The sequence below is a fragment of the Orycteropus afer genome, unplaced genomic scaffold (genome assembly GCF_000298275.1).
Source record: "Orycteropus afer afer isolate SDZICR_OR568_19922 unplaced genomic scaffold, OryAfe1.0 scaffold00159, whole genome shotgun sequence".
In the NCBI taxonomy this organism is placed as follows: domain Eukaryota; kingdom Metazoa; phylum Chordata; class Mammalia; order Tubulidentata; family Orycteropodidae; genus Orycteropus; species Orycteropus afer.
Window position 1 is genome coordinate 677646 of NW_006921746.1, and position 24584 is coordinate 702229.

General features: G+C 37.5%; 1 protein-coding gene across 1 annotated transcript in view; it reads right to left on the reverse strand.

Moving 5' to 3' along the window:
• RAP1GDS1 (Rap1 GTPase-GDP dissociation stimulator 1) overlaps positions 1-24584 on the reverse strand; it is a 238173-nt gene that overhangs the window by 184739 nt on the left and 28850 nt on the right. The window contains exon 3 of the mRNA XM_042781729.1: positions 670-792. Coding sequence (XP_042637663.1) covers positions 670-792 — 123 coding nt within the window. The remainder of the gene's footprint in view (positions 1-669; positions 793-24584) is intronic.

Consider the following 24584-nt stretch of genomic DNA (forward strand, 5'->3'; position numbering starts at 1 on the left):
ATCCTACTTCCGTAGTGATACTGCCTCGGAAACCCAAGGAGGGGTCGCTATGAGTCGGGGCCGACTCGACGGCACATAACAACAACAACAACAACAAGGAATCCATTACTGAATATAAACCAATAGCAATGGATTAAGTAATGTATAAACTAAATTTTGTCATCATTGTTGATTTTCCAAAGTATTCTTACATGGAAACTTAAGGAATATATGTTTTCCCAGAAGATGAGGGGACAAAACAGAACTGCACTGTTGAAGTTAAGTGCCAGTATGAGTAAGATAGGCCACACTAACAACAACAACAAAAACAGTGAGTTTATCTGGTTATAACACAAATCAAAATATACATAAAAAAGGCAAATATTTCCATGACAATGAAGATAAAAGATAATTAAAACCAAAGAAATAAATGATACAAGTACAGCGGGGACTAGCAGAGCCTTTCCTGAACGCTACTATGAAGGAAAGCAGTAACAAATGAAAGATGTATAGAAAAAATGATTATAACAAGTCATTTCAAACAAGTACATGAAAAAAATCAAAGAGAAATATAAAGAAATAAAAATGTCTAAGCTATAAAAGTAAAACATAAATGAATAAAACATACTGACAAGTAAGGTGTAAAACTGAAGATGTTCCCAGCAGAAAAGTTCTTGAGGAAAACCTCACCATTTTTGGCTACTTCTGCTATGATGTTAGCTACTTTGGCTGTGCAGGATGACTGCGGAGTCAAGAGATTTGCAAATAGCTGAAGTATTCCACTTCCTTGGATTTTTTCACTTGTTTCCATATCTGAAAGAAACGCACACAGAGAGTTTCAATGAAAATCTTCAACTCTAACACTGACAACTTTTTCTACAATGAAGATTTTATTTAAACTCTTCAAGAATTCTCTCCATCCATAATAGAAATTAGCTTCAGTACACACTCACATGTATGGATTTATATACTATTTAAAAAAAAAAAAAAAAAACTTCAGCCGTTTTTATCTTGGGTTTCAATCTGCACAAAACACTAACATATAATTTTTTGTCAGTCTACGGTCAGACTATAAAAGAAGTCTTTCTGAATATACCATTTGCATACCAAACTTACGTTTTAATGCTAGTTCCAAATCTTTCTATTCAGAGTAGGAGTGCTTTTCAAACCCACCAGCCATTCCTCAGAAGGTAAGTTGGGCAATCTACTTCTGTAGTGATACAGCCTTGGAAACCAAGGAGGGGTGGCTATGAGTCGGATCCGACTCAACAGCAGTGAGTTAGTATGTTTTAATATCTTAGATCTCTAAGAATTTATTATTTTATATAAAATCTACTGTTTCCTATAATCCTTTAACTATTTTTTAAAACATATGGCAATTATAATGAGCAAGAAACTCAACCTATCCTTTGATATGGGATGAATGAGGTTAGCGGAAGAAGCTACATAGTTCCATATGACCATTCTGTTTTTCATACAATTCATTCAAACAACCAGTAACAAAGAAAGCAAATGTAAAACAAAACTCTATTTGGTGACATAGAAATTCAAGAGGCTTCTTCTTTCCTTTCCTTTTTTAAAAAATACCAACAGGTTATGAAACTAAACCCCTACTTTTGCTGCTTATTTTCAACATCAACAACAACAAAAAATAATAATAAATTACTTAAAAACAAAAACCAAGCCCCTTCACATACCTGTTATCTGGAGCACCACCTATTACAATAAAAGTTAATAGGAGTACCTGGAATGATGGGGAAAATAAAGACAAGCTCAAGGAAATAAAATTTCAAATTATCACTGTATTCTGAACAACTAAAGAGAAATAACATGTTTAAAAACAGAGACTGTAAAGTTCATTAAAATATTCAATTTAAATTAGATTCTATGTGTACCTCCTTTAGATGCTCTGGATATACACACAGATAATGTTGTTGTTGTTATATGCCATCGAGTCAAACCCGACTCATAGCGACCCCTCCTTGGGTTTCCGAGGCAGTATCACTACGGAAGTAGGATTGCCCAACCTTCCTTCCGAGGAGTGGCTGGTGGGTTTGAACCGCCAGCCATCTGGTTAGCAGGCAAGTGTCTTAGCCACTATGCTACACAGATAATAGAGAACCCTAAAAATTTCCTGTTAAGTAAATAGCAGCTTTGGGAGCTGTGGTGACATAGTGCCTAAGGCACTTGACTGCTAACCAGAAGGCTGGCTGTTCAAACCCACCAGCCACTCCTCAGAAAGAAGGTTGGGCATTCCTACTTCCGTAGTGATAACTGCCTCGGAAACCCAAGGAGGGGCCGCTACGAGTTGGGGCCGACTCGATGGCAAATAACAACAACATAAGCGATAGAGAGTAGGAAAGTCATTTTTAATAGAAAGTCCACACACAAAAAAAAATCATGTGTTTCTTTATACTAAGTGCCGATTGTTTAGTGTTGTGGTTTTCAAACTGTGGGTCAAGGTCTACACTCATTTTAAAAGCTTACAGGAGTCAATTCAACATCTTCTCCTTCACATTTAGGTGCAGTCATAAAAATGTCTGAGTATGAATACAAATTATAGGCAGCTGGCTGTCCTGGAATTTTTAAGGACCCATGTATGAAAGGCAATGGCTACTCTAAAACAGTATGTGTGGAAACAGCTGCAGCAGTACTGTCCATCACAGTTGCCCTTGCAGTTCTGCAAGCATTCATTCAGTCCTCACACCCCTATGTCCGACACTCCACCTAACCTCCTGATATCAAGTAGGGATCTTCTCCTTATGAAATTTTCAGTGATATAAAGAAAAAGAAAACTAGGCTTTTGTACCAGAGAAACCTGAAGCCAGCTTTGACACCATATGGGGAGAAGTTAAAGCACAACTCATATAACTTCTCAAGGCCAATCATCAGGTAGGAGAAGGGATGAAGTAATTGAAATGGGAAGAAATTCAAAATTTAATATTATGGCTTTAAAAAGGCTGAAGTTCTCAGCAAAGCTACCAAGGAAATACATTAAAATAATTAGCTTTACAATTTAATACCAAAGGGGATTTTCAAATACACTGCTAAAATAAGCTGCATTTATAATATCATGTTAATATATAGGCTCATGGTTATAAATTAATAAAAAGCATATGATAACCAATTTTCAGTAAACCCCAAGTTAGAAACTAAAAATGACTGCTACTGCTACCACTCTAGTATATTGCAAATATATTCAGATTAGACTGATAGTACAATTTTAAAGTAAATTTTTCAATTTTACTTAAATTTACTGGAATAATAAAGAACTGGTGTCTTCATAGTCTGTTGTTTGTTTCTTTTAAAGAGATTTTTAAGCGTTCTTGATTTATAAAACATATGATTTTTATCATATGACCTTATTTATGGTATCAAGAAAGCATGATCTAACATCCTATCTCATAACCAAAAAGCAAACACTGCCGTCAAGTCGGATCTGACTCATAGCAACCCCTCTTTGGGTTTCCGAGGCCTATCTCTACAGAAGTAGATTGCCCATAACATACTACACAAAACACTGTTCCACCTCCTACTTTGGCGAGTAGTGACTGGCCTATTAAAAGCTTGCAAGCAGCCATCTAGATGCAACAATGGGTCTCTCCTCATCCAGAGCAAAGAAGAATAAAGAAAACGAAAGATTCACGGAAACAATTAGTCCTCACAACTGGTACACCATGTGATCCTCAGCCTACAGGACTATGAGACCAGAATAACTAGATGGTGCCTGGCTACCACTGTCAACCACTCAGTGGGGGATCTATGTAGGAGATCCTGGATAGAGAGGGAAAACAATGTGGAACAAAACTCAAAATCATTTCGGTGGCAGGGAGGGAGACCAGGTTTGCTGGTCTGATAGAGCGTGGTGGAACCACTGAGACTATGGTCCCCAGCTGCCCTTCAGGTCTGGAATTGAACCCAAACCTGTGGCTTCTAGCCAAATAAAAGACAGGCATAAGAGTTGAACATGTACCTGAGGTAGATACATCCCTTGGAGAGAACAATCATGGGAGAAAGAAGGGCTATTTATGCACAGGGAGACAGTTCAGAGGTCAGGAGTGCATGGAGGGATGGACATAGGGAAGAGGTAACTATCGGCAGAAAGTGGGAGGGGAGGTTTTGTATTGGGGTAACTGTCAATGTCATCAGACAACGTGTATGTGAACTGCTCTTTGGAAAGTGAATTTGCTCTGTAAACTCTCACCCAAATCAGAATTAAAAAAAAAAAAAGTGGATTGCCCAATCTTCCTTCCGAGGAATAGCTGGTGGGTTTGAACTACTAGCCTTCTGGTTAGTAGTCAAAAATCTTAGGCACTAAGCCACCAGAGCTCCTTTTTTTATCAGTTTAGTTTATTGCTCTATGACAACTCTCATTTAGAAGAAATGCTAATGACAACACCTTGACCAGACTTTCTGAATTATCAGTGAAAGATATTTTTATTTTATATATTTTTATATTTACATTTTGCAGATCTAAGAACTGAGTCAAAACAACTAAGTGAGAAAAGAGATTTATAGCAATTTTGGAAAATTATATTGAGACAGGGACTGAAGGAGAGAAAGAGATAATACAAATTTAAAACATAAGAGGAATATGGAATATGCTTAGTATAAGAAGATGAAAGAAAGAAACCAGTAATTCAAAAATTCATGTCTGTGAAGGAGCTCTGGTGGCATAGGGCTTAAGGCATTTGACTACCAACCAAAAGGTGGGTGGTTTAAATCCACCAGCCACTCCACAGAAGGAAGACTGGGCCATCTACTTCCATAAAGATTTACTGCCTCAGAAACCCAAAGGGGGTCGCTATCAGTAGGAATCAAATTGATGGCAGTGAATTTTACTTTTTAAAAAAAAAAAATGAAACAGTCTCTCCCCTAATTATGATCTCAAATCTCAAACAAACAAAAGGAACATGAGGAGCAAGAAAGAAAAGGATTTATACAGCTACTGAAAGGAAGGAGGACAAAACAAAGATCGATTTACACAATGAATCACCATTAGAAACAGAATTTGAAATGATATCTAAGAGGTCTTACTAAAAGATGAAGTTAAGACTCACTTTATGCAATTACAGTAAGTGATTTTGATAGTCTTACAGTCATTTCAATTCCAGGGATAATGTCAGCTGTGGGAAAATTTACGTGTTTGCAAGTCATCATTAGAATAAGCAGAGAGATACGTTTAGCTATTATTTTTTAAAAATTACTACTAACTAGATCATGTAAGAAATTACTAAAAAATAAGGAGTTGTATGGTTAAGAAATAAATGCAAGATATTTACTGAGAACGTGAACATGAGGAAGAATTTTATTTAGTTGTGGTAAAAGGAGACTATATAACTAGAATTGCTCACCTAAAAGTTGAAATTAGTTACTGAAGATATGGTCACTACAATAAATATATAGTGACTCACTGCAATCTAAGCGACTGAAGATACAGTAAAACGTAATAAAAGAACACTATTTCCAGGAAAAGACCACACTCCATTCTGTCAAACACTTCGAAGGAAAATATGAAGTGAATAAAGTCAGAGATTGGAGATCTACAAAATTTGCTGTATTCTTTAGCTATTAATTTACCGTTAACAGTCAGCCTACTAGATTACACACTGTTTCTCAAATAAACAAGTCGTTTTTTTTTTTAAATTTTATCACTGTTGGGAATATACACAGTATAACACACCAATTCAACAGTTTCTAAATCTACTATTCAGTGACAATGATTACATTCTTTGAGTCGTACAACCAAGGAGGGCAGAGAGGTTTTGAACAACTAAGGGAGACGAACATGTCTCTCAGTTTATCATACTGTAGTGGCTTGCACGTTGCTGTGAGGCTTCAGGCTGTGCCCCCGATGTTTCAAACACCAGCAGGGTTGCACATGGGGCACAGGTTTCAACGCAGATTACAAATTGAGACAGACTAGGTAGAAGGAAGAGGCCATCCACTTCTCAAAGAATCAGCTGGGGAAAACTTTATGAATAGCAGAGAAACACTGTCTGATACATTACTGAGCAACTTTATGAACAGCCCAGAAACACTGTCCGATACAGTGCAGAAAGATGAGCCCCTTAATTCAGAAGGCACTTAAGGTACGACTGGGAAAGAGCTGCATCATCAGACTAGAATCAACCTTAATGATAAGGATAAAGTAAAGCTTTTGGGACCTCCATTGGCTGACGTGGCACAACTCAAATTACGCAGAAACAGCTACAAACATCCATTAATATCAGAACATGGAATGTATGAAGTATGAACCTAGGGAAATTGGAAGTTGTCAAAAATGAAATGGAACACATAAAGATTGATATCCTAGGCATTAGGGAGCTGAAATGGACCGGTCTGGAGCATTTCGTATCAGACAATCATATGATCTACTATGCCGGGAATGACAATTTGAAGAGAATGGCATGGCATTCATCATTGCAAAGATGTTTCAAGATCTGTCCAGAAGTATAATGCTGTCAGTGACAGGATAATATCCATACACCTACAAGGAAGACCAGTTAATATGACTATTACTCAAATTTATGCACCAACCGCCAAAGCTAAAGATGAAATTGAAGATATTTACGAACTTCTGCAGTCTGAAATTAACCAAACAAGCAATCAAGATGTGTTAATTATCACTGGTGACTGGAATGCAAAAGTTGGAAACAAAGAAAAATCACTGGTACTTGGAAAATTTGGCTTTGGTAACAGAAATAATGCTGGAGATCACATGATAGAATTTTGCAAGACCAAAGACTTATTTGTTGCAAATACCTTTTTTCAACAATACGAACAGCGGCTCTACACGTGGACTTCACCAGGTGGAGGACACAGGAATCAGACTGACTACATCTGTGGCAAGAGGAGATGGAGCAGCTCAATACCTTCATCCAAAACCAGGCCAGGAGCTGACTGTGGAACAGACTGTCAACTGCTCATATGCAAGTTCAACTTGAAGTTGAAGACCATTAAAACAAATCCACGAGAGCCAAAATATGATTTCCCTCCTGAATTTAGAGACCAACTAAAGAACAGATTTGATGCACTGAACACCAATGACCCAAAACCAGAAGAATTGTGGGATGATATCAAGCACATCATCCATGAAGAAAGCAAGAGATCACTAAAAAGACAAGAAAGGAAGAAAAGACCAAACTGAATGTCAGAAGAGACTGAAAGTTGCCCTTGAGCAGAGAGTAGCTAAAGTAAATGAAGAAATTACAAGATAAAAGAGCTGAACAGAAGATTTCAAACAGTAGCTCAAGCAGACAAAGTCAATTACTTAATGAAATGTGCAAAGACCTGGAGTTAGAAAACCAAAAGGGAAGAACACACTCAGCATTTCTCAAGCTGAAAGAACTGAGGAAAAAATTTAATCCTCGACTTGCAATTATGAAAAATTCTGTGGGCAAAATATTGAATGATGCAAGAAACATCAAAAGAAGATGGAAGGAATACACCGAGTCACGATACCAAAAAGACCTGGTCGATCTTCATCCATTTCAGGAGGTGGCATAAGATCAAGAACCAATGGTAATGATGGAAGCACCTGAAGATGCACTGAAAGAATTGGTGAAGAACAAGCTGCCAGGAATTGACAGAATACCCAGTGAGATGTTTCAACTAACAGACACTCTGTTGGAAGCACTCACTCAGTTATGCCAAGAGATTTTGAAGACAGCTACCTGGCCAACTGACTGGAAGAGATCCATGTTTGTATTCACTCCAAAGAAAGGTGATCCCACACAATGTAGAAATTATTAACCAATATAATTAATACTGCATGCAAGTAAAATCTTACGGAAGACAATTCAAAAATGGTTGCAGCAGTATATTGACAGAGAACTTCCAGAGGTGCAAGCTGGATTCGGAATAGGACATGGAACAAGGAGTATCACTGCTGATGTCAGATGGATCTTGGCTGAAAGCAAAGAATAGCAGAAAGATGTTTACTTGTGTTTTACTGACTATGCAAAAACATTTGATTGTGTGGATCAAAATAAATTGTGGGTAACATTAAGAAGAATGGGAATTCCAGAACACTTAATTGTACTCATAAGGAACCTGTACATAGACCAGGAGGGCTGTTGTTCAAATGGAACAAGGGGACACTGCATGGTTTAAAATCAAGAACGGAGTGTATCGGGGTTGTATCCTTTCACCAAACTTATTCAATCCAAATGCTGAGCAAATAATCCGAGAAGCTGGACTATATGAAGAAAAATGTGGCATCAAGATTGGAGGAAGAATCGTTACAATCTGCAATACACCGACAACACAACTTTGCTTGCTGAAAGTGAGGATGACTTGAAGCTTACTGATGAAGGTTGAAGAATACAGTCTGCAGTGTGGATTACATCTCAATATAAAGAAAACAAAAATCCTCACAACTGGACCTATAAGCAGCATCACGATAAACGGAGAAAAGATTAAAGTTGTCAAAGACTTCACACTGCTTGGTTTACAATCAAGGCTAATGGAAGCAGCAGTCAGGACATCAGACAACATATAGCACTGGGCAAATCAGCTATAAGGGACTTCTTTCAAGTGCTGAAGAGCAAAGATGTCTCCTTGATGACTAACGTGTGCCTGACACACAAAAACAAGAACAAACCAAATCCACTGCCATGGAGTCAGATATGTCTCATAGAGACCCCTCCTTGGGTTTCCAAGGCAGTATCTCTACAGAAGTAGATTGCCCAGTCTTCCATCTGAGGAGTAGCTTATGGGTTTGTACCACCAGCCTTCTGGTTAGCAGTCAAATGCCTTCGGCACTATGCCACCAGAGCTCCAGCGCCTGACACAAGCCATGGTGTTTTCAATTGCCTCATATGCACGTGAGAGCTGGACAATGAATAAGTAGAACAAAAGAACTGATGCTTTTGAGTTGTGATGCTGGCGAAGAATGCTGAAAGTACAATGGACTGCTTAAAGAACTAACAAATCTGACCTGGAGGAAATGCAGCCAGCATGCTCCTTGGAAGCAAGAATGGCCAGACTTCGTCTCGCCTACTTTGGTCATGTTATCAGAAGGGACCACTCCCTGAAGAAGGATGTCATGCTTGGTAAGGTGGAGGGTCGACTAAAGAGGGGAAGGACCTCAATGAGATGGACGGACACAGTGGCTGTGGTGATGGGCTCAAATACAGCTAGGATTGTGGAGTTGGCACAGTACCGGGCGGTGTTTCATTCTGGTGTGCACAGGGTCACTCTGAGTCGGAGATGACTCCTCAGCACCTAACAACAACAAACCATTCTCATCATCCTTTTCTGAGTTGTTCTTCCCTCATTACATAATATAAAACATTACATACAGAGACTCAATGCCACCTAAAAAGTTCTTATCTAATCTTTCAGTTGCTGTCAATTTGATACCATATGACAAACAAAACCAAAACCATTGCTGTATACTCGATTTCGACTCACAGTGACCCTATGCAACCTCCAGGACATCCAAAGTAGACGTTCTTTACTAATTTCAGTTTTAAGAAGACTTCAGCAGATTTTGTTTTGTTTTTGTTTTAAGGTTTAAAGATTATCTCAGGGCAACTTTCAGGGGTTCATCAAGCCTCCATGGCTCCAGAAAGTCTTGAGCCTATGAGAATTTATGAATCTGTGCTGCATTTTTCCCTTTTTGATCAGGATTCTTCTACAGAATCTTTGATCAAAATATTCAGTAACAGTAGTTATTTCTTAATAGATTACCTCAAAGAATGAGTGACTGAAAGAACCCACTTAAGGGAAGTATCAACTTTACACAAATCATAGTCAACAAGGTGTTAAAATTTATTCCATTTTCCCCGCGAAAACAAAAACAAACAAAAAAATTGTAAACAGAAAAGCAAAAGAAGGTAAGGAGTCACTTAAAATTGCTATAACCTGTGGCCTTGCTGAAAGGAAATAGAGTTGAATGGCTCGTAGTATTATCTTAAAAACTAAAAACCAAACTCAGTGCCATCAAGTCTATTCCAACTCTTAGCACCATCACTGGGTTTCAAAGGATGTAAACCTTTACAGAAGCGGACTGCCTCATCTTCCACAGAGCGGCCCCAGCAACCTTTCAGTTACCAGCCAAATGCCTTAACCACTACACCACCAAAGCTCCTTAATATTATCTTAAAGTAAGATATAAATGAGAATTGCCCAACAGCTGATACTCACACCATGGTCTATCCACCCAAAAGAACATACATAAAACAAAAAACCCAAACTCACTTCTGTCGAGTCGGATCCGACTCATAGCAACCCTTCCGTGGGTTTCCGAAGCGGTATCCCTATGGGAGTAGATTGCCCAACCTTCCTTCCGAGGAGTGGCTGATGGGTTTGAACCACTACACTAGCCTTCTGGTTAGAAGTAGTTTCTCTTTTCTTTTTTGAATTGGGTCTCTGTAGCCTGTCTAGCCTGCCATCTTACCAGAAGTCCCTAAAATACTCTTTTTAAAATGATATTTTTAATACCTTAAGGAACATATATACTCACTCCCGCCCCCCCCAAAAAAAACAAACTCACTGCCATCGAGTTGGATCTGACCCATAGCGACCCCTCCTTGGGTTTCCAAGGTGGTATCATTACAGAAGTAGATTGCCCAATCTTCTTTCCGAGGAGTGGCTGGTAAGTTTCAACCGCCAGCCTTCTGGTTAGCAGTAAATGCCTTAGGCAAAACCAAAGATGCATGGAAACAATTAGTCCAAGGGACTAGTAGACCATGCAATCCTCAGCTTGTGTGACCAGACGACCAAAAGAACTAGATGGTGCCCGGCTACCAATGTCAACCATTTGGAGGGGGATCTGTGCAGAAGGGTTGGACATAGTGGGAGAACAACGTGGAACAAAACTCAAAATCACAAAAGAAAAAAAAAGACCAGGTTTGCTGGTCTGCCAAGAGCCTGGGGAGACCCCTGAGACTATGGCCCCTAGTATTTCAGGGCACTTTTGGTCTGGATTTGAACTCACTCTTGTAGCTTCCAACCAAACAAAAAAAACAGATATATGGCGTGAACATTTATATCAGTTAGATACCCTCCTTGGAACAATCAATTGTGGGAGAAGGGTAGTGTTTACACAGGGGCTGAGACTGCATGGGTGGGAAGGACACAGGGAAGAGGTAACTTAGAGGAGGAAGTGGGAAGAGAGATGTTACACTGTGGGGAAGTGAAATCAGTATCACGAAACAAAATGTGTATGAACTGCTGTATGGAAAATGAATTTGTTCTGTAAACTTTCATCCAAATTTACAATAAAAGTTTTTAAAAATAAATTTAAAACAAATTATTTTAACACCTTGAGTAAAGGCTCAAAAATAAGTTAAAAGTTAAAATATTTATGTGCTATAAGTCAAATTTCAAAATAAAAACATCTTTTTCTGCATGTTCCAAATTCTATGAAATTTTTGCATTATTGTCTATCAATAAATTTATTTTATAATCTGTAGGTATCAGTCAAGACATAGAAAGCAAGAGAAACACTATTGTATTTATTGTTGTTAGCTGCCATGGAATCAGTTCTGACTCACAGTGACCCTATGTACAACAGAACGACACACTGCCTAGCTGTGTAGCATCCTCACAACACTTGCTATACTTGAGTCCATCGTTTTAGCCATTGTGTCAATCCATCTTGTTGAGAGTCCTCTTCTTTTTCAATGACCCTCCACTTTACCAGCATGACATGCTTCTCCAGGGAATTATCCTTTCTGAAAACATAACAAAAGTAGGTGAGATGAATTCTGGTCATTCTCGCTTCCAAGAACATTCTGGCTGCACTTCTTTCCAGAACAGATTGTTTTTTCTTCTGGCATTCTATCCTGTTTTCAGTATTCTTCACCAACACCATAATTCAAAGGCATCAACTCTTCTTTAGTCTTCCTTATTCATTGTCCAGCTTTCACATGCATATGAGGTGATTGAAAATACCCTGTCTTGAGTCAGGTGCACCTTAGTCTTCAAAGTAACATCTTTGTTCTTCAATACTGTAAAGAGTTCTTTTGCAGAAGATTTTTCCAGTGCAATACAACATGTGATTTCCTGTTGTGTTGACTGTGGATACAAGCAAAATGAAATCCCTGACAACTTTAATCTTTTTTCTGTTTATCATGATGCTGCTCATTGGTCCAGTTGTAAGAATTTTTTTTTTTTTATCTTGAGTTGTACTCCATATTGAAGACTGTAGTCTTTGATCTTCATCAGTAAGTGCTTGAAATCATCTCACTTTCAGCAAGCAAGCTGTGTCATCTGCATATTGCAGTTTGTTAATGGTTCTTCCTCCAAGCCTGATGCAGCATTCTTCTTCATATAGTGCAGTTTCTCAGATGATTTGCTCAGCATAGAGACTGAATAAGCATGGTGAAGATACCCTGCCATACATCCTTCCTGATTTTAAATCATGCAGTATCCCCTCACTCTGTTCAAATGACAGTCTCTTGATCTATCTACAGGTTCCTAAGAGAGAACAATCATGTGTTCTGGAATTTCCATTCTCTGTGATGTTATCCATAATTTGTTATGATCCACACAGTTGAATGTCTTTGCATAGGCAATAAAACACAGGTAGACATCTTTCTGGTAGTCTTTTCTTAGTCTTTTCTTTCAGCTAAGATCCATCTGACATCAGCAATGATATCTCTCCTTCCAGGCCCTCCTATGTATCTAGCTTGAATTTCTCCAAGTCCCACGTCAATATATGGTGCAACTGTTTATCAATTATCTTCAGCAAAATTTTACTTGCATGTGGTATTAATAGCATTGTTCAATAACTTCCACATTCTGTTCCATCACCTTTCTTTGGAATGGGCAGAAATATCAAACTCTTCCAGTCAGTTGGCCAGACAGCTGTTTTCCAAATTTCTTGGCATAAATGAATAATCATCTCCAGCACTGCAATCATTTCCTGAAACATCTCAATGGGTATTTCATCAATTCCTGGAGCCTTATTTTTTTTCTGCCAATTCCTTCAGTGCAGCCTAGGTATCTTCCTTCAATGCCATTGGTTCTTGATCATATTCCATTTCCTGAAATAGCTGAACATGGGCCTTTTTTTTTTTTTTTTGGTACAATGACTCTTTGTATTCCTTCCCCCTTCTTTTAATGCTTCCTGGATTGTTCAATATTTGGCCCATAGAATCCTTCAATATTGCAAATCAAGGCTTGAACTTTTTTCTTCAGTTCTTTCAGCTGCAGAAATGCCAAACATATCCTTCCCTTTTGGTTTTCTCACTGCACATTTCATTATAAAGCTTTGTCTTTTTAAGCTGCTCTTTGAAATCTTTTGTTAAGCTCTTTTATCTTGTCATTTCTTCCACTGTATTTATTAGTTTGTTGTTGTTATCTAAGTATAAATTCTAGAAGTACAGTGTGTTTAAAGAATTATTTTCATCAGGGCTCCTGCTCCATTACTCTGAAATCTTCTCAAGTCTCTTCTATTTGTTGACATTGGCCCCAGACTAAGTGACATAATTTAGAAAAAATGGTTGTGCCAGTTCCAGGTCTTATATGTATATACTATACATTCCAAAGCAAGAAAATGTCTCCCCCTCTCCTTGAAAGCCCCCTTATAAAGAAATGCACACACACACCAAAAGGCTCATGCTTTACAATGATTGAGCCAGTACGAACAAATCACTTTGCCCAGATTATTGGCCCGGGCCTCAACCAAATTCTGAGAATACTGATCTCAACCCAACCTGGATCCTAGGGGGTTGAAGAATCATCTCACTATAATCTAATGACCTTATCAAAGGGGGAAGAAGTGAAACAGAGAAATGGAGGTAGGTATAAAGAATCTTAAACAGTAAAGAAAATGGAAAAATAAGGCCATTAAAAAAACTAACTCATCAAGATGTACAGTAATTTACTTTTACTTTATTTAAAAAGTCAATGATAAAGAAAATGAATCCAAGTAAAATCAGGTTTCAGAAATTGAAAAATTTGTAAAATTTTGTGGGAGTAAATCACAAATTACTTATATGTACAATCTCAGAGAGAACAAAAATTCAGTTATTAAAAGAGGCTCAGAAAAAAGAGCTGAGAATGAGGAAGCAAAAAGCAGGCTACTCTACTATTCACTAAGAATGGGAGCTCTGGTGGTATAGTGCGTAAGGCATTTGACTGCTAACCAGAAGGCTGGTGGTTCAAACCCACCAGCCACTCCTTGGAAGGAAGGTTGGGCAATCTACTTCCATTGTGATACAGCCTCAGAAACCCAAGGAGGGGTCACTTATGAGTCAGACCCAACTCGATGGCAGTGAGTTTGGTTTGGTTTTACTAAGAATAAATGTGATACTAATTCTGTCATGATTAAAAAATAGTTAAGAAAAGATGACCTTACACTGAAATGGTAAAGAATCAATAACTTTAAGGAAGCTCTTTGTAGAAGTGTTAAATTTATTATGAAGAATGGCTACGTTACAGGCTATGACACAAGATGTGTTGACTACCAATTATGAGGAAATTCATTGTTTTAAAAAGTGCATATTTGGGAAAGAATGAAGTTCTATTCTGAGAAATAAATAAATATCAAATTAACACACTTAAAATATACAAGGTTGTCAGATGAAATAGTGATTATTACTGAATAAGGCATGAGAGACTTTTAGAGATGATACACAAGTATTTTATCATCTCTCAAAGTCTCTCATAATTCATTCAAGCATCAAAAGTATGGCTGAAATATCAATTGGTAAATGCTTGTAATTCTATACAAAATACAGAAATCTAACAGTACAACCGCACCAAATCATTTTGAAAATCATTAAGAGAGTTAAGTAAAGATTTTCAGGTAGTTTTTCTATGGAATGAAGGATTAACTTTACCCAAAGAATTTGGCTTTAGGTAATCTCTTAATCCTCAGAATTCTACCAGTGACTGGGATATCTATGTTATTCATGGAGGCTATCAGACCACACCAAGAGTTTCTGCTAAGAAGACAAATCAGGACGGGAGATGGCCACAGCACAAATATCTATCACATGGTATCAGTTAGACTTCTGAGGAGGGAATGCGCCTGGAGAGCAAGTTCAATTATGTAGCCAGTGATTCAATCAATAATGCCTGTGTGTAACCAAACCAAACACACTGCCACAGAGTTAGTTCTAATGCATAGTGACCTGATAGTACAGAGTAGAACTGATCACAGCATTTCCAAGGCTGTCAGGAGCTCTGGTACCATAGTGTCTAAGGCACTTGACCGCTAACCAGAAAGCTGGCAATTCAAACCCACCAGCCACTCCTCAGAAGAAAGATTGGGCAATCTACTTCTGTAGTGATATTGGTTTGGAAACCCAAGGAGGGGTCGCTATGAGTTGGGTCCGACTCGACGGCACATAACAAATCTTTACCAGAAGCAGACTGCCTCATCTTTCTCCAATGGAGTGGCTGGTGGGTTTGAATCACCAATCTTTTGATTAGCAGCCAAATGGTTTAACCACTGCAACAGTTTAACCAGATCTCCTTCCTATGTAATAAAGCCACAATAAAAAGTCTGGGCACTGAAGCTCAGACGAGCTTCTTGGATGGTGACAGGCATTCATGCAGCAGGCTGGTAATTACCCTGGAGACATGGACACTTCTTTTGTATTCCTCTCTTTCCTCCTGAACCTCTGGAAACTACTGGTCTTATTACTATCTCTATAGTCATACCTTTTCCAGAATGTCATAAACTTGGAAATAGTTGACCGCCTTTTCAGACTAACATTTTTCACACACAGCAATATGCATTTAAGGTTGTTCCATATCTTTTCATAGCTTGATAGCTCATCTCTTTTTATTAATTATATTCAGATATACCAGATTTGTTTATTCATTCACCTACTGAAGGGCATCTTGGCTGCTTTCAATTATTGGCAATTATGAATAAAGCTGCTACAAACATTTGTGTGTAAGTTTTTATGTGGACATAAGCTTTCACCTCATTTGAGAACTATTTGGGAGTGTTGGTTATAGATCACACAGTAAGCCTATGTTTGGCTTTATAAGAAACCAACAGTTGGTCTTACAAAGGGCTATATTTGGTATTCCCTCCAGCAATAAACGATAGTTGCTGTTGGTCCATAACCTTGCCAGAATTTGATGTCAGTGTGCTGAATTTTACTCATTCCAAGAGGTGTGTAGTGGTATCTCATCGGTGGTTTAATTTGTAATTCCCTAATGAGATATGATGAAGAGCATCTTTTCATATGTTATTCGTCCTCTGTGTTATCTTATTTGGTGAGGTATTTGTTCAGATCTTTTGCCCATTTTGTATTTCGGTTCCTGGTTTTCTTAGTGTTGAGTTTTAAGAGTTCTTTGTATATTTTAGATATAAGTCCCTTATTAGATATTGTTTTGCAAATATTTTCTCCCAGTCTGCTGCTTGTCTTTTCATTCTATTAACAGTGTTTTTCACCATGCAGTTTTTGAGTTTTAATAAAGTCCAACTTACCAAATTTTGCTTTCGTGGATTATGCTTCCAGTGTTTTATCTAAACCATTACTACTAAACTCAAGGTCATCTAGATTTCTGTCAGCTTCTAGATGTGTTATAGTTTTGTATTTTACATTTAGGTCCATGATCTATTTTGAGTTAATATTTGTGAAAGATGTAAAGCCTGTATCTAGAATCATTTTTTTGCATGTGAATGTCCACTTGTTTCAGCACCATTTGTTGAAAAGGCTATCTTTTCTCCTTTGATTTGTCTTTGCATCTTGTTCAAACACTATTTACGTGGGTCAATTTCTTAGCCTTCTACTTTGTCCCACTGATCTATTATTTCACCAATATATCACTGTCTTAATCAGCGTAGCTTTATAACAAGTCTTAAAATTGGGTAGTGTCAGTCCTCCAACTTTGTTTTTCTTCCATATTGTCTTGGCTCTTCTTTCCAAATAAGCTTTAGAATCAGTCTGTTGCTATCCACAAAATAATTTCCAGAATTTTCTATTGGAACTGTGTTAAATCTATAGGTCAAGATGGGAAGAATTGACAAAAATATTGAGTCTTCTTATGCATGAACATGAAATATCTCTCCACTTATTTAGATCTTCTTTAATTTCCTTCATCATTGTTTTGTAGTTATCTTCACATAGATCTTACAGATATTTTGTTAGGTTTATTTCTGTTTAATTTTTTGTGTGTGAAATGATAGTTATGCTTGTAAAATAAAATTCTAAATTGTTTAATAGATGGAAGGAAGGGAGGAAGGAGGAAAGAAGAAAAGAATAAAAGAAAGAAGGACAAAAAGCAAATGATTGTTGTATAACAACAAACAATAACACACTGCCGTTGAGTCAGATCCGACTCACAGCGACCCCTCCTTGGGTTTCCAAGGCGCTATCACTACAGTAGTAGATTGCCCAACCTTCCTTCCGAGGAGTGGCTGGTGGGTTTGAACTGCCAGCCTTCTGGTTAGCAGTCAAATCCCTCAGGCACTATGCCACCAGAGCTCTCAACTGTTGTATAGTAACCTCGTATTCTGCAACCGTGTTATAATTAGTTACTAGTTCCAAGAGTTTTTAGTTAATCCTTCAGCATTTTCTCCATAGATGTCTAATCATGTCATCTGTGAACAAAAAGTTTTATTTTTTCCTTCTTAGTCTATACACTCCCCACTCCACCACCCCTTTCCTGTCTTAATTATAGTAATCCCCCCTTATCTACATTTTTTCTTGCCATGGGTAACTAAAAATATTAAATGGAAAATCCCACAAATAAACAATAAACAAGTTTTAAATTGTGTGTTATTCTGAGTACCACGATGAAATTTTGTGCTATCTTGCCCAGGATGTGAATCATCCCTTTGTCTATCAGTGTATCCACGCTGAATATGCCGTCATGGTTATCGGATTCATTTTTGCAGTATCACGGTGCTTGTATTCAAGTAACCCTTATATTACTTAATGATGGCCACAAAGCGCAAGTGATGCTGGCAATTCAGATATGCCAAAGAGAATCCACAAAGTGTTTCTTTTAAGTGAAATGGAGAAAGTTCTCAACTTAATAAGGAGGGAAAAAAAAAACCTCAACGCCATCAAGTCAATCTGACTCACAGCGACCCCTCCCTTGGGTTTCCAAGGCAGTATCACTACAGAAGTAGATCGCCCAATCTTCCTTCCGAGGAGTGGTTGGTGGGTTTGAACTGCCAACCTTCTGGTTAGCAGTCAAATGCCTTAGGCACTATGCTACCAGAAACAAACAAAAATAAATTCGTATGATTACATTCACATAACATTTATTACTGTATATTGTAATAACTTCTATTTTATTACTCTGAAAAAAACTCACGGCCATCGAGTCAATTCTGACTCACAGTGACCCCTCTTTGGGTTTCTGAGGCAGTTATCACAACAGAAGTAGATTGCCCAGTCTTCTTTCCAAGGAGTGGCTGGTGGGTTTGAACCACCAGCCTTCCGGTTAGCAGTGAAATGCCTTAGGCACTGTACCTACTAGTTATTGTTAATCTTACTGTACCTAATTTATAAATTAAACATTACCATGAGTATGTGTGTATAGGGGAAAAAAACAGTATATATAGGGTTCAGTACTATGCAGTTTCAGGTATACCATTGGGAGTCTCAGAACGTTAACCCCCAGAATTTTCTATTGAAACTGTGTTAAATCTATAGATCAAGACTACTATAATTAAGACAGGAAAGGGGTGGTGGAGTGGGGAGTGTATAGACTAAGAAGGAAAAAATAAAACTTTTTGTTCACAGATGACATGATTAGACATCTATGGAGAAAATGCTGAAGGATTAACTAAAAACTCTTGGAACTAGTAACTAATTATAAGGGGGAACTAGGAGTTCTAGTAGCGTAGTGCCTAAGGCACTTGACTGCTAACCAGAAGGCTGACGGTTCAAACCCACCAGCCACTCCTCAGAAGGAAGGCTGGGCAATTTACTTCCATAGTGATACTGCCTCGGAAACCCAAGGAGGGGTTGCTATGAGTTGGGTCCAACTCGACAGCACATAACAACAACAATACTATATGACTATATGATGTTAGCTGCAGGAATGTGGAGCTGTTCTTTATCAATCTGAGGAGAAAATTCTGTCCCTAGTTTGCTGAGAGATTTATGAGTATGTTTGGATTTCGTCAAATGCTTTTCCTGTATCAACTGATATGCTCCTAGGACTGCTCTTCATAGCCTAATGATGTGATGGATTACATTAATTTTCAAATGCTGAATCAGACTTGAATACCTGCAGTAAAAGCCACTTGATCTTGGTTTACAATTCTTTTTATACACTGTTGGATATAATTTTCTAATATTTTGTGTTCTGGTTACCTAGTGCTGCTCTGATAGGACTGTATGTACCACAGACAGGATGGCTTGAACAAACAGGAGTTTATTCTCTTACAGTTCGGGAGGCTAGAAGTCCAAGTTCAAAGTACCAGGCTCCAGGGGCTGTGTGAAAGCCCCTTGACCTTGGGCTTCAGCTCTGCCTCGTGCTCCCAGCCCACTGAAGCTAGAGGCATCTCTTCACTCATGCAGCTTACTGGCTGCTGAGGCTAACAAGCCCAAGGTCAGCAAGTAAAATGGCACAGTCCCAATGTTACCAAACCACACGACAGGCCATTAATTCAAGTTCACTGAAAGTCCCAAGGTTGATAGAGCATGGCAGGCTGCTGAACAATGACATGGCTACATGTAGGGCTCAAGCATGCCGTAAGCTACAGACCATTCCCAAAGCTGTTTCTTATATACAGGAAGCAGACCACCTCCCTAAAGCAGTTACTCAGCTGCTTGTGGTAGGTCCGTCCCACCATGGAGTTGATTGCCAGTCTCATCATGGGGAATAACTACCACCAGCTACCCAGCCACTCAACCAGGCCTAGCCAAGGTGACACACAAACTTAACTACCACATTTTGTTAAAGATTTCTACTCTATACTTAAGAGACATAAAACCAAAAAAACCAAATTCACTGCCATTGAGTTGGTTCCGACTCAGAGCCCTCCTTGGGATTCTGAAGCAGTATCTCTAAGGAAGGAGACTGCCCAGTCTTCCTTCTGAGGAGTGGCTAGTGGGTTTGAACGGCCAGCCTTCTGGTTAGCAGTCAAATGCCTTAGGCATTATGCCACCAGAGCTCCTTATGAGAGATTAAAAAAAAAAAAAAACTCACTGATGTTGAGCTGAACTTGACTCACAGAGACCCCTCCTTGGGTTTCCAAGGCAGTATCACTACAGAAGTAGATTGCCCAACCTTCCTTCCAAGTAGTGGCTGGTGGGTTTGAACCACCAGCCTTCTAATTAGCAGTCAAATGCCTTAGGCACTATGTTACCAAAGATTTTTTATGAGATTGCAGTCTGCAATTTTTCCTTTCTTATAATGTCTGTGTGTGATTATAGTATGACGATCATGCTGGCTTTATGGAAATATTCCCACTACTTTTATTTTTTAGAAAAGATTGTAGAAAATTGGCATGATTTCTTTCTTCATTGGTAGAATTCAACACAAAAAGCACCTGGGCCTGGTGCTTTCTGTTTTGGAAGGTTATTAATTGTTGATTAATCCTTTTAAACAGATACAGGATTAATCAGATTATTTGCTTCTCCTTGTGAGTTTAGATACATTCTTTAAAAAAACTCATCCATTTCTTTGAAGTTATCAAATGTGTGGACATGGAGTTGCTCACAATATTCTTTTTTAATTTCTATGGCCCTCTTTATTTCTAACCTTAGTAATCTGTATCTTCTATTTTTCTTGGTTATCCTAGCTAGAGGTTTATAAATTGTATCACTCTTTTCAAAGAACAGATTTTGGTTCCAGTGATTTTTCTGTATTGATTCTGTTTTCAATTTTATTAATTTCTGCTTTAATTTTTATTATTTGTTTTCTTCTGGCTTACTCTGAATTTAATTTATTCTTCTTTTTCTAGTTTCCTAAGATGAAAGTTTAAATTACTGATTTTAGATCTTTCGTCTACTAATATATAATTCAACATCATCAATTTCTCTCTAAGCAATGCATTTGATCTATCATATAAATTTTGATAACTTGTATTTTCATTTCATTCAAAATGTATTTTACTTTCTCTTGAGACTTCTTTAATCTATATTTTATTAAGAAGAGTACTGTTTAAACTCAAAATATTTTGAGATTTTCCAAATATCATTATTGATATCCAATTAATTCCACTGTGGTCTTGAAGCATACATTTATGATTTCTATTCTTTTAAACTTGTTAAGGTATGTTTTATGGCCCAGAATGTGGTTTATATTGGTGAATGTTTCATATGAGCTTGGGAAAAAGTGTATTCTACTGATGTTGGAATGAAGTATTCTATAAACGTCAATTAGAAGCAATTAATTGATGGTGCTGTTCAATTCAATTATATCCTTAATGATTTTTTTGCCTGGAAGACAATTCAATTACTGACAGAAGAGTGCTGAACTCTCCAAATATAATAATGAATTTGTATATTTCTCCTTTTAGTTCTATCAGTTTTTGTCTTACATATTTTGATGTCAAGTGCATATACATTCAGGATTGGTATGCCTTCTTGGTGAACTGACTCTTTTATCAATATGTAATGCCCCTCCTTATCCTTGATAAATTTTATTAAAGTCTGCTTTGTCAAGAAATTAGTACAGCTACTCCACCTTTGTTCTGATTAGTGTACACACTGTATACTCTCATCCATCCTTTTACTTTTAATCTATTTGCCCTTATATCTACAGTGGATTTCTTATAGACAACATAGTAGGGATCTGTTCTTGTTATTTTATTTGGATTCTGTCAGTCTATCTTTTCATTGGTGTATTGAGATTATTAACATTTAAAGTAACCATTAATACAGCTGCATTCATATCTACCATAACTGTAACTGTTTTCTATTTGATGTTTTTGTTTGATTTTTTTTAATCACTCTTTTTCTGCCTCTTCTTGTTTCAACTGAGCATGTTTTATGATTTTATTTTCCCTGCTGTCTTAGCTTATCAGTTATACTTCTTTTTAAATTTTTCTTAGGAGTTGATGGAGAGTTTTCAAATTTATAACTAGTCTAAGTCCACTTAAAAGTAACAGTATATGGTTTCATAGGAAGTGTATGTACTTTACAACTAAGTATTCCCAATTTCTTCTTCCCATCAAAGGCATTCTTCATTTCTGTTAAGGTGCTTTTTATTTCTAGTATTTCCTTTTCATTGTTTCTTACAGTTTCTACCTCTTCAGTCAAATTACCCATCTAATCTTGCATGTTGTCTACTTTTTTGTTTAGCGCCCATAGCATACTGCATCATAATTGTTTTAAATTCCTTGTCTGATTAATTACAAAATCTCTACTATATCTGAGTCTAGATCTAAAGCTTTCACTATCCCTGTGCTTTTGTTTTCTTTTTTCCCTGACTGTTAGCATCCCTTGTCATCTTTTGTTGAATGCTAGAAGTGATGTATCATGTAAAAGGAGCTGAGGTAAACAGGCCTTTAATGTAAGGTTTCATGTTTATCTGGATAAAAGTTACAATTTGCTATAGTTGTAGTTTTCAGAGGATACAATTTCCTCCAGTGTCTTTGCTTTTGTTTCCCCTGGTTTCTTTGGGATTCTTCAGATACAGTTACAGATACTTTTCAGGCATCATCAAATATGGGCAAGAATGGTTTTCTGAATTTGAAGGCTTGGAAGCTTAGTTTCATGGGGAAACTCAAGTCAACTGGCATCACAAAGTTTATCTTCTGCATCCCAGTAAGATAAGTAGAGTCTGTGGTCTTAAAACCTTACACACAGCCATCTAAGATCCAACTACTGGTCTCTACTTGCTAGAATCAAAAGGGAAAGAAGGAAAACCAAAGTTTTAGAGAACAAAGTAGTTTGCAGAGCAAAAATCCTCCACAAACCATGGCCTCACCCACTCTGAGACCAGAAAAACTGTATGGCGCCTGGCTACCGCTACCAACCATTCTCATCAGGATCACAACAGACAGACCCTGATAAAATGGGAGAAAACTGAGGAACAGAACTCAAATTCTTAAAAACTCCAGGCTTATTAGGCCAATTGAAACTGGAGGATGCCCTGAGACTATCACTCTGAGATATTCTTTAGACCTTGAATAGAAATTATCCCGAGGTCACCTTTTAACAACAACAACCAAAAAAATAGTATGACACAAAAAATAATGGACATTACCTGTGAGCACAATGCGCCATTAAAAATCATCTATATGGAAGCAAAATGTCAACAATTACTCTAAAGCAAGATGAGAAGGGGGCACGGAGACAAGGGTACTGGAAATGGAGCAACTAGAGCACAATTAAAAATGTTGACAAACTGAAAAACATAACTAATGTTGCTGAGCAATTTGTGTAGTAACTGTCAAATGGGAATCTAATTTTCTGTTTAAACTTTCACTGAAAATACAATAAATATTACTTTTAAAAAGGCAGACACATTCTATAGAAATATCTATCACTCGAGTTCATGCATAAACTAGTTTTCACTTTGTGTTAGGCTAATGAAGTTTTAGGTTGTATTTTATCAAAAGCAAACACATGCAAAAATGTTCTTTAAACCTGCAGAAACCTTTGCAGAAAATTACCTTGTCTTTATATTATCCCTCCCACACACACACATCAGAAAGAAAAGATGATCACTCTATAACTAAGTTATTACACGCAAATGAAACATTTTGTTTGCTCCTGTAGTACAAAGAGGCCCAAAGACACATAATATCAACTATAAGAGAAAATTACAGGCATCCAAAATGAATTAATCTTACAGAATACCTTGAATATTAAAGATCAATTGAATATTAAAAATTATTTGCTAATTTTAGAGCTGTTTGAAAATGGAATAGATCTCCTCCTATAAAATGGAGATCTTCATAAAGGCTGAGTAACATTTGCTAAGGATGTGACAGAAAGGCTTGCTACCTGAAGATTGGATTGATTAGTAAAATGTCACAAACTAAGATTAGATGATACTCTGATTAAAAATATCTTCACAGGCCCTGAGACTAGTAAGCTCCAGTTCTAGAAGTATCATAGAAAAAGCACTATAAACATGGTACCCCTACCTTTAATACTATTAGCATCCTGTCTTCCTTTTCCTGTCACTTTGACTTCTTTGTACTTTTTCTTCTTCCTCATTCTAACTTTATATCACACTGCTTCATTGCTTTTAAGAAAACAGAAATTAAAAAAAACATGTCTAGGGAAAAAACACAGTTCAAAGGCTCTCATTCTGTGTTACCCCAAATGTACATGTAAAATATTGCTCAAGATAATTGAAAAACGGTTGCAGCACTATGCTGACAATGAACTGACAGAAATTCAAGCTGGATTCAGAAGAGGGTATGCAACGAGGGATATCATGGCTACGTCAGACAGATCTTGGCTGAAAGCAAAGAATACCAGAAAGATGTTTACCTGTGTTTTTCTGACTATACAAAGGTATGTGACTGAGTGGATCATAACAAATTGTGGATAACACTGAGAAGAATGGGAATTCCAGAACACTTCATTGTGTTCATAAGGAACCTGTACAAAGACCAGGAGGCTGTCATATGAACAGAACAAGTAGATACTCCATGGTTTAAAATCAGGAAGGGTGTGCATCAGGGTTGTATCCTTTCACCATACTTATTCAATCTGAATGTTGAGCAAATACTCTGAGAAGCTGGACTACATGAAGCAAAATGC